Source organism: Panthera tigris, chromosome E3 (genome assembly GCF_018350195.1).
Source record: "Panthera tigris isolate Pti1 chromosome E3, P.tigris_Pti1_mat1.1, whole genome shotgun sequence".
Taxonomy (NCBI): Eukaryota; Metazoa; Chordata; class Mammalia; order Carnivora; family Felidae; genus Panthera; species Panthera tigris.
The window spans coordinates 8,911,440-8,921,608 of NC_056675.1; the positions used below are offsets into that span (position 1 = coordinate 8,911,440).

The 10,169-nt window shown below is 59.3% G+C and overlaps 1 protein-coding gene across 3 annotated transcripts in view; it reads left to right on the forward strand.

The window, feature by feature from the left end:
- Positions 1 to 8,619, forward strand: part of CUX1 (cut like homeobox 1) — a 365,770-nt gene extending 357,151 nt beyond the window's left edge. For all 3 annotated transcript variants that reach the window (XM_042970910.1, XM_042970909.1, XM_042970908.1), the window contains exons 16-23: positions 289 to 355; positions 1,092 to 1,204; positions 4,267 to 4,383; positions 5,469 to 5,552; positions 6,193 to 6,249; positions 6,626 to 6,706; positions 7,449 to 7,513; positions 7,749 to 8,619. In XM_042970910.1, the coding sequence (XP_042826844.1) occupies positions 289 to 355; positions 1,092 to 1,204; positions 4,267 to 4,383; positions 5,469 to 5,552; positions 6,193 to 6,249; positions 6,626 to 6,706; positions 7,449 to 7,513; positions 7,749 to 7,818 (654 nt within the window). In that variant the 3' untranslated portion in view covers positions 7,819 to 8,619. The remainder of the gene's footprint in view (positions 1 to 288; positions 356 to 1,091; positions 1,205 to 4,266; positions 4,384 to 5,468; positions 5,553 to 6,192; positions 6,250 to 6,625; positions 6,707 to 7,448; positions 7,514 to 7,748) is intronic.
- Positions 8,620 to 10,169: the final 1,550 nt, after the last annotated feature.

Here is a 10,169-nt window from a genome sequence, read left to right on the forward strand (position 1 = left end):
CTCGGCGAGAGCAGCCGGGCCGGCCCAGGTCACCCAGCAGGCTGGCGGGCAGGGCCGAGTGGCCCCGTGACAGCACCGCCACTGAGCTCCCGCCTCGGAGTCAATTTAAGGCCCAGCCTTCCCTTTGGCGGCCCATGTAAGGCACCGTCTCCAGGCCTCTCGTGGCCACCAGCGTGCCCAGCCCTGCCGCCAGGCCGCCCCGCCTGGGCCTTGCCCCCCATCTGCTTGGCACCCCGAAAGGGCATGTTCGGTGGCACGTATGGAGGGGCCTCTTCCTCTCCCCTGCAGGGCGCCGCTGAGCACGGCCTGGAGAAGATCCCAGAGCCCATCAAGGAGGCCACTGCCCTGTTCTATGGTAAGCACGGGCTGACCTGTCTCCCAGGCAGCGATGCGCAGGGCAGAGGCAGGGAGAGGAGAGGTGCTACAGTCTGAGCGCTGATCCCTAAAGGGCACTCCCCTCCCTCAGAGGTCAGGGTCCCCCAGCCCACCAATGCAGCAGCAACCTAAACGAGGGGGCTGAGTCCCCCTACTTGCCTTTCTGTGCCTTAGCTTGACACCCCCTCCTAGGACCCTGACCCCCTCTGCCCTGCCAGTGGCCTGTCGACAGCTCCCCACGGGAGGCCTCAGCACTGAGATGCTGTCAGGGAGCCCCCTGCGCTGCCAGGGAGGTGGCCTCCTCCGGTCTCGGTATTGAGGCGGAACCCAGGGCTCCGGGGCCAGGATGCTGGAGCGGGGGCTCTCGTGGCTTCCCGGCACCTTCAGCGTCCTTTTGCTTCCCCAGGAGCCAGGGCCCGAGTCTGACAGCTGCAGGGGTCTCAGACTCAAGTACAGAGGAATGAGGAGGGGGCTTTGGGGCCTGACCCTCCGACAGCGTGGCCCTCCCCTCCCAGGATCCCTGTTCCCTGTCGCACCTCTTCTGTTGGCCACCCTTCTGTTTCCCCAACCGCCCAGCACCTCGTGCTCAGACACCTATGCCTCTGCCCTCATGGCACTTGGCCAGAGCTCCGTCAGAGCTGGGGCTGCTCCAGCTGAGGGCCCACTGGTGGGTTCTGCCTCCCACCACCCCAGGACACTCTCCCCCTACATCCTAGGCCCCTCGGCACCAGCCAGCGGCACCCTCCCCGAGGGCCAGGTAGACTCGCTGCTTTCCATCATCTCCAGCCAGAGGGAGCGCTTCCGCGCCCGGAACCAGGAGCTGGAGGCCGTGAGTCACGTTCTTCCCTCCCTTACACCCCTTGGACCTGAGGACGCAGTGGGGGACACACAGGCTTGGAGAGGAGGGGGGTGTCACCTCAGAGGGGTTAGATGTGTTCCGTGCGGTCTGGGAGGGCTTCCTGGAGGAGGTTATGCCACGCTGGGCTTTGAAAGGATAGTAGAGGAGACTAAGCGGCCAACAAAACCAGAAAGGCTGTGCCCTAAGACCCAGAGTGCCCTACTGGCAGGCGGGGGCGCTGCCCGAGGACTTAAGCAGGGCAGTGACACGGTCCGAAGGGAGCGTAAGAAGGGCCACTCGGCAGCCAATTCGGGACAGAACTTGGCCTCAGAAGATGACTGGGGGGTGGTCACCATTGTCCTGGAAGAAACATCTAAATCAGGTGGGGGACCGGAGGCAAGAGCAGGTTGGAGAGAGCGAGGTCTTGGAGCCCTGTAAGGAGGAACAATCTGGAACCGTTGAGGAGCTCTGTAAGGATCGGGAGAGCGCCAGGCTGAGGGGCCTTCCTGGAGGCGTGCCGTGAGGTAGGGGTGGTCTGCAAAGGTGACCTTTACCGTGAGGCGCCTCCCCGTGGGTGCTGCTGACCCTTGGATGGCGACTGCGGTGCCAGCAGGACGGCTGTGGTTCCGGAAAGGGGAACAGGAAACGAGAGTGGGGTCAGGGAGGAAGTGAAAGGGGCATGAGCAAGGAATATCCTGGACACAAAGTCCCAGGCCAGGGCGTTTCCCCCTCCCTCCCCCGCCCCGAGGGGGTGGACGCTGGAACCAGACTGCAGAGGGCCCAGTGACAGACCAGAGGCATACTGGGAGGTGGCACCATCCTGGCCTTGGGGACCCTGCGGACCCCCCTCCCCACAGAGCCAGCCCAGGTCATCCCCGATCTTGTCCAGTGCAAGCAGGAGCCGGGGAGAGTCACTGTTTGAGCTGATGAGGGAGCTTCTAGACCTTTCCTCTCCAAACCCACGGTTGCCCCCATGGGATTTTCAGGCTCGGCCCAAGGGGAGGCCGATGTTCAATGACCACTGCGGGTCCAAGGGTGGGCCCGACCCAACAGGACCTCCTGCGATCTGGGCTCGACAGCTAGAGGCTTCAAACAAAGATGGTCGGAACCGCTCCCCTCACAGCACGGGCTGGAAACACTCTCCTTGGGAACCAGGGACAGCCGCACAGTGGAATCCTATGCAGCCCTTAACAGGAGGTCTTAAAAATAGATTAAATGGGAGGAAAAACGTTTTCTAGAATTCCACCTTTTGCTTTAAAAATCCAGTGTTTTTTTTTTAGTTAAGGGACTTACTTTTTAAAAATTGTGGCAAAACACACATAACATAAAATTTATCATCTTAACCATTTTTAAGTGTTCAGTTCAGGGGCATTAAGTACATTCACGGCGTTGGACGAACATCACCACCGTCCATCTCCAGAATTCTCTTCGTCTTCCCAAACAGAAACTCTGTCCCCCATTAAACACTAACCCCACGTTCCCCCAGCCCCCGCTAGCCACCCTTCTACTCTCTGTGTCTGTCATTTGACTACGCCGGGGACCTCACCTAAGTGGAATCGTACAGTATTTGTTTGTGCACTGGCTTACTTCACTGACCATAATGTCCTCAAGGTCCATCCATGCTGTAGCAGGTGTCCGAATGCCCTTCCTTCCTGAGTAGTATTCTGTTGTGCTCTAGACCAAGTGTTGGTCATCCATTCATCCATCAGCGGTCCCTTGGTTTGCTCCCATCTTTCGGTGCCTGTGAACGATGCTGCCATGAACACGGGTGGACCAAGATTTCCTCGAGTCCCTGCTTTCAGCTCTGCCCGGTAGATACCCAGAAGTGGGATTCCTGGATCATTTGGCAATTCCATACGGAGCCATCCTGTTCCCACACACTTTTTAGTCCTGTTTGAATTGTTAACAGTATGAAGGAAACAGCGACTTAAGCATTGGAATAAGCTGACAAATAAGGTCCCCTCTCGTTTGCTCCTGGATGGGCAAACATTAAAATCACATAGTGTAGGATTCCGTTTATACGAAGTGTCCAGAAGAGGCAAATCGAAAGAGACAGGAAGAGGGAATGACCGATGGGTTTGGAGTTTCCTGTTGGGGTAATAAGGATATTGTGAAAGGGGATGATGGGGATGGTTACATCACACTGTGCCTGTTTTAGAAAACTGAACCGTATACTTGAAGACAGTGGCGTTTATTATACAAATTACATCTTGATGGTTTTTTAAAGGTTGATGGCACCAGGGGCGCCTGGGCGGTTTAAGCGTCCGACTCTTGATTTCAGCTCAGGTCATGAGTTCATGGTTCATGAGTTCGAGCCCCGCATCAAGCTCTGCGCTGACAGTGCGGAGCCTGCTTGGGATTCTCTCTCCCTCCCTCTCTGCCCCTTCCTTGCTCATTCTCTGTCTCTCAAAATAAATAAAACATTAAAAACTATATAGCTTTATAGGGGCATCTGGGTGGCTCAGTCAGTTGAGTGTCCGACTTCGGTTCAGGTCATGATCTCCCAGTTCTTGGGTTCGAGCCCCACGTCAGGCTCTGTGCTGAAAGCTCAGAGCCTGGAGCCTGCTTCGGATTCTGTCTCCCTCTCTCTGCCCCTTCCCCACTCTCTCCCTCTCTCTCTCTCTCTCAAAAATAAACATTTAAAGCATATATATATATATAGTATATATACTTATATATATACTATATATATATATATAAAGTATATATACTATAGGTATAGAGTATATATATATACTTTAAGTGTTTATTATATATACTATGTATATAATATATATATAACTTTATAAAAGGTTGATGATACCATAAACAACAAAACATGAAGAAACCTGACCCCAATCTGTCTTCTGCTCAGGGTGGGTCACAGGAGGAGAAGGGGGACTTGCCAGAGTCTAGAAGGTCAGGGAGATAGCCACAGGCAAAGAAGGGGCTCCAGGTAGATGGAGGAATACTTGTGCCAGCCTGGTGGCCTCTCCACCCCCCACCTCCCCTTCCGCCGCGGGCCCTGCCTGCCCGCCCACCTGCCCACTGCCTACCCGCCCGCCTGCCCCCAGGAGAACCGCCTGGCCCAGCACACCATCCAAGCCCTGCAGAGCGAGCTGGACAGTTTGCGTGCCGACAACATCAAGCTCTTCGAGAAGATCAAGTTCCTGCAGAGCTACCCGGGCCGTGTAAGTGCCCTCCCCGATTTCAGCCCCAGGTGTAGGCCCAGGCAGGGAGAGGGGTCGACGGGGCCCTCCAAGGCCAGAGGGTTGGAGACAGTGACCCGCTGGGCAGCACTGGGCATAGGAGCCCTCAGAGGCCATCCAGCCCGCCCTGCCTACCGGCGGTGCTCCCTAAGCTGGGGAGAGCCCCCCACAGCGGAGCCTTTGTGCAAGTGCATTCCTCAGAAGCAGTCGGGGGGTGGTGAGGTGCTACAAGAGGCCCCTCCAAGAAGTGGGAGTGGTCTCCTAGTTGATCTTAGGATCCAGGGATTTTAACATGCAGGATAGGCCCTGGGGAATCCATAGGTTTTTAAACTTACATTCTTTAAAAAAAAAAAACAAAAAACAAAAAAACGAATTGGCTCCAATATCCCCCAAAACAATCCAGAAAAGCAGAACAAACACCTATTCCATTCTGAGCCTCGGAGTGCCCTCCCTGGCTTCTCTCTCAGCCCCTCGGCTTCACACGGGACCTCCTCGTGCGAGGAAACCCTTTGTGACCGTAGGGAGACAGAGTGGCCTGTGGAAGGGTCCCAGCGGGGGGGCCACCCTTAGGACAAGAGCCTCAGCCACGATCGCCCACTGCACCTGTTGGAACTGTACTCAGGCCAGCAGAGGGCGCTCAGACTCTGTGCAGACTAGCGCCATGTACCCAGTGCCCGCGGCTGGGGCGAGTGTGACCATCTCACCTCTCAGGTGCCCGCCCATGCCCCCCGGCCACCCTGCACGCTCCCTGCGAACCCCTTCCAAACCCACTTCCCTGCACTGGTCCAGCCCTGCCTGTGCTGGGCGTTCCAGCCCCAGACTGGGCTTTTAGTTCCCACTACCTGCCCGGAGTCAGGCGGCCCAGACCCCCGTGGCAATGCTCCTAGACGTGTGGCCCCAGCCTGCTGTCACCCAGCCCACTCCCAGCTCTAGGGTGCGGGGCCCCTCCCTCGCCTCCGCTGTGCTGATGAGGAACTGAGGCTCCCGGGTGATCCTGCCAGCCGCAGAGCCTTATCCCTGGCCTCCCTGCCGGGCCCTTGGTGACTGGGTCTCTCCTCTTCCTGCAGAGTGGCAGCAGTGACGACACAGAGCTGCGGTACTCCTCCCAGTACGAGGAGCGCCTGGACCCCTTCTCCTCCTTCAGCAGGCGGGTGCGTGAACCCGGCCTCAGAGCAGGGCAGACGCCCTCACTGGCCCGGCCACGGGGGCTGCAGGGAAGCCCGGAGGACCCACCAGCTGACCGGGCCTCAGCCCGCCCTCACTCCCCACGCCACCAGCCCTGGTCTGTTCGCTCAGGCCCGGCCTCGCCCTGCGCTCGGCCCCACGGCCCCACACACACCCCAGACCACCGGCGTGGCCTCCGTGCCTGCTTTGGGGCCGCGGAGGCCCAGGGTCCACGCCGGGCAGGCCAAGGGCGCCCAGAATATCTGACGGCTCCGTGGGGATGCGTGACAGCGAGTGGGTGAACCCCACGTGCATGCTCGGGGGTCAGGCAGACAAGCACGGAGCTCCCCATGTCAAGGGGCCTCCGGGAGCCCCCCGTCTCTGGCTGCAGAGACCCCGCCAGGGAGAATGGGCCTCCGAAGAGGGCAGAGGGAGGCAGCTATGGTGGGAGTTGCTCACACAGGGGTCGGGTGAGCCTAGGTGTGCCACCGAGTGGAACGGGACACCAGGGAGGCCCCGGCAGCCCCCTGGGGTTCTGCAGGAACGGCAGGGCACGGTCCCTCTCTGCGGCACGCCAGGGCCTGTGGGACCCTCGGGATCCTCTCCTCATCATCTCCCCCCCTTCAGGAGCGGCAGCGGAAGTACCTGAGCCTGAGCCCTTGGGACAAGGCCACACTCAGCATGGTGAGTCCCCTCCTCCACGCCCAGCCGAACCTCTGACTCTGGGCCTCCAAAGACACCTGCCCTCCGTCCGGTCTGGAGAGGCCCCAGGGACCCCACTCACCCCTCACAGGCCCTGCCATGAGTGGCTGTGGGACCTAGAACAGGGTCCCTCCCTGTCCAGGACAACTCCTCTTGGTAGCACCATTCATGGTAGGTTCTGGAATGATGCCGCAGGGGGCGCCGTTCATTAGCACTCCTGGGGCCCGATTTCTCAGCCCCGCTGCCTGCCCTCCCCTCCTCTCGCTGCCGGGGGTCCCTCTGTGCAGGAACCCAGGGCGGCCCTTCAGGGCTGGCTGAGGCCTGTCCCCTCCCCACTCCACACCTTGTTGCTCCCCAGGGACGACTGGTTCTCTCCAATAAGATAGCACGCACCATCGGCTTCTTCTACACACTGTTCCTGCATTGCTTGGTCTTCCTGGTGAGTATCCAGGCAGGCAGCCAGGACTGCCTTCACCACGCTTCCCGGACCTCCAAGGGCAGCGGGGTCCCTATTATCGTGGCCTGGCACCCTGGGCCAACCCTAAGCCATACCGTCTACCCTTGGCCACTTCTCGCCCCTTCTCTCCCTCTGGCTGGGGCTGCAGCCCAGGTGCTTGCTCTGTGGAAACAGCCTGGCTGACTCCATCCAGGGGCCGGGCCTAGAAGGGCTCGGGGGCCTAGAATGGCCACTGTGGAAGCCTGAGGCAGGCAGGAAAGAAGGTCTGAAAACTCTACTAAGGGCCAGCCAGGTGGGCTGCACAAGCAGGGACGTCTTGAACTGAATCTCCTCAGATGCAGAGTGATGGTCGAGTTAGAGGGCACGGCCTAATGATGTCTGCAAGTCCGCTGAGTCAGGCAATCAGGGTAGGGCGTGCCTGCGGAAGGCTCCGGCCTCGGGGACTCCCGTCCCCAGCAAGGCCCCTACATGGTTAGCCTGGGCTCCAACTCCCACCCCAGGGCCAATAGGTTACAATGTTAAGGACCGTGCCTCCGTGTCCAGGCCCGCCTGGCCGTGTGTGACACAGGTGGGCACAGGGGCATCTCTGAGGCCCTCCCGCCTTGGGGTCTGGGCCGTGAGAACCATCATGTGCCGCCGGGAAGCCAGGCCCAGGGTCTGGGGGTAGACGGCAGGAGTGGGGGTGAGGCAGGACAGACGGCTCACTGTGTCTCTGCCTGGCCAGGTGCTCTACAAGCTGGCGTGGAGCGAGAGCATGGAGAGGGACTGTGCCACCTTCTGCGCTAAGAAGTGAGGACATCACCCGAGTCCCACCACAGCCCTGCACTGAGCCCCCCAGCCCCACCGAGCTCCTCCCGTGTTCCCCACCCCCAGCCCCTCACCTGCCCCCCACCCCCGGCTCCCCAGCACCTACCCTGTCACATGGTGCACGCCCCCTGGGGATCCCCGTGCCCCCCTCCACACACACACAAGCACTTCTCTCCTTTTTACACTCGGTCTCAGCAAAGGTTTCTGTCCCCAACAGGTTCGCTGATCACCTGCACAAGTTCCACGAGAATGACAATGGGGCGGCCGCCGGTGACTTGTGGCAATGAGTCCCCGGGGGCCCCCCCCGACACGACAGTGATGGCTGCATTCTGCCCCCCTGCTTGTTCATCTGCTTCTAATGATTTAGACTTCCCTGGAGAATTCCCCTAAGAAACCACCCACTGGTGCCAGAGGTCCAGGTTCCCCCCCCACCGTGCCCCCTTAAAAGAATGTCTTAGCCATATCAGGCCCCCTAGGTCCAAAAAGCCCCCAAGGCCCAGCCAGGCTAAGGTCCAAGGGGCCCCCTCAGCCCCATCTTAGGGGCGCCACCCACAGCCTGGCCATCAGACCTGGTGGCAGTCACCTTCCAGTTATGATGCTGATGGAGTCCTCACTGATTCTGGCCATGGTTAATCCAGCTGGCAACCCATGGGCCTCTCTGTGCCAGACTCTGGGATCCTCTAGGGCCCCCCTAGGATCTACCACCACTCCCCAAGAGATAGAGGGCCCTTCCTAACAGGCCAGCAGGCTTTGAGTCCCCACCCCACCCCAAGAAGGGGAGGCCCCGGCGGGCACGGGATAGTTTTCCATGACCTCCTTCCTGCCCCCAGACCCACTGTGAGTTTTGCTTTCTTCTTTAGCAAGCTATTTTGGCTTCTAGGCAAGGACGGGTCTCCAGTGAGCCCCTGGGCTTCAGGGTCTTCAGACCCAAGGACTGGTCCAAGGGGCCCAGGTGTTTTTCTCAGCCAAGCAGAACTGGCCGTGGGCCATCGTTGCATGGCCACCTTGGGGCCACTGGCCGATCCTCCTAGGTTAGATTTGCACTTGCGTGTTCAGCTTTGCACATTTCAAATAAACACATGGTTGCAGCGACACTGGTGCCCGTGCTCTGTGACTCCCGGGGTACAGGAGGCTGGTGGGTGCCCGCAGCCACGTGCCTGGGAGCTGTGGCCAGACCTTCCAGCTGCTCTGCTCGTTTCAGGCATGGCCCCCCCAGGACGTGGGATGTCTCTTCCTTTTCCATCCCTCAGGAATTCCGTGAGTGGGTCCAGACCTTTGCGGGGACCAAAATCCACAAAGTCTGAGTTCTCTTGGGCAGATAAGCGACCCTATCAAGAAGAGACATATATCTCTTTAAAAAAAAACCCAAAGCTATCTGTCAGGCTGCATTTGGATGTGTGACGCGTGATGCACGTGTGATGTCAGCTTCTGGGGAATCCTTTTCTGTGTGCCCTGGAGCCATGCACTCTCTGCCACTTTCCCTGGGGCCCCTGCTGGCCAGGTACTGCAGAGCCCATGCCCACCAAGCCTCCTGAGTACCAGCTTTGCATGGGGACCCCCTGAGCCACAGGTCCGCCCCAGCCCAGCTCTATTCATATGGGTCCCTTCCCACCCAGACCGAGGGGCCTCCTTTTGGTTTGTGAAGGCCCCACTGGCCAGCTGGCCTCAAAGCTGGCTCCACACCCAGCTACCGCCCCACAGCCCACCAGGCCAGAGTCCCCTGTACCATCCGTGTCTCCGTTTTAGTCCTGGACACTAGAGTGCAGGACCCTGGGGTCCCACCCTCAGCACCTGCCCCATCAGACCTTCCTCCAAGGCCCCAGAGGCTCCTGCCCTCAGGGACCCCAGATGATGAACCTGTCCTCCCTGACTCTCATTCCTGTCCCCACGACAAAGCTGCTCTTGGCCAATCACCAACACCCCCCACCCTCCTTCCACTGTTTCCCACTGGTTCCTCTTATGGGTCAGAGTCACCAAGCAGCCGGCTCCTCCTCGCTTCCTCCTCCCTGGAGATCAGAGCAATTGTCCTGCCCAGGGCTCCAAGTCCCAGGACCCTCCCTGGCCGATGACAGCCCATCAGCAGAGCTCAGCTCACTACTTGGAGGAACGAGGTTAGTCCATGGGGGCCAGGCCCTCCCATCTCCCAGAAGGGTGGAGGGGGACCATAGCCAGGCCACCCACACACACTATGAAGCAGCTGTGCCGGCTTCATTCATAGACCTCCTGGTCGCCAGCCAGGAGTACAGGCCTCTGCGCAGCTCCAATCGATAGCTGGTCCACGTCTAAGCTTTCATTAAGTGTCTGTTAGCCAGGTCCTGCTGAGGGGGCAGCTGGTCTGGGTGTGGAAGGGAAGAGACCAGGTACCAGGACCTCGGATGAGACCCGACTTACTTCAGCACCCCTGAAGAGGGCAGTCCAGGGCTGGGGGGCAGAAGGTAAGGGCTCCAGGCCAGTCTCCACCTTGACCAGCCCAATGCTCCTCTCTAGGCCCCACCCTTCCCATCCACAAGATTGGGATAAAAACCTTTCCTTGCCTGTCCTGCTTCCGTGGAAATCAGAGATGTGAAATGGCTTTGAGAAAGGTTAGAGGGCTCTGTACAAAGATCAGAGGTCATTATGGGTGGGAAAGGACAACAGA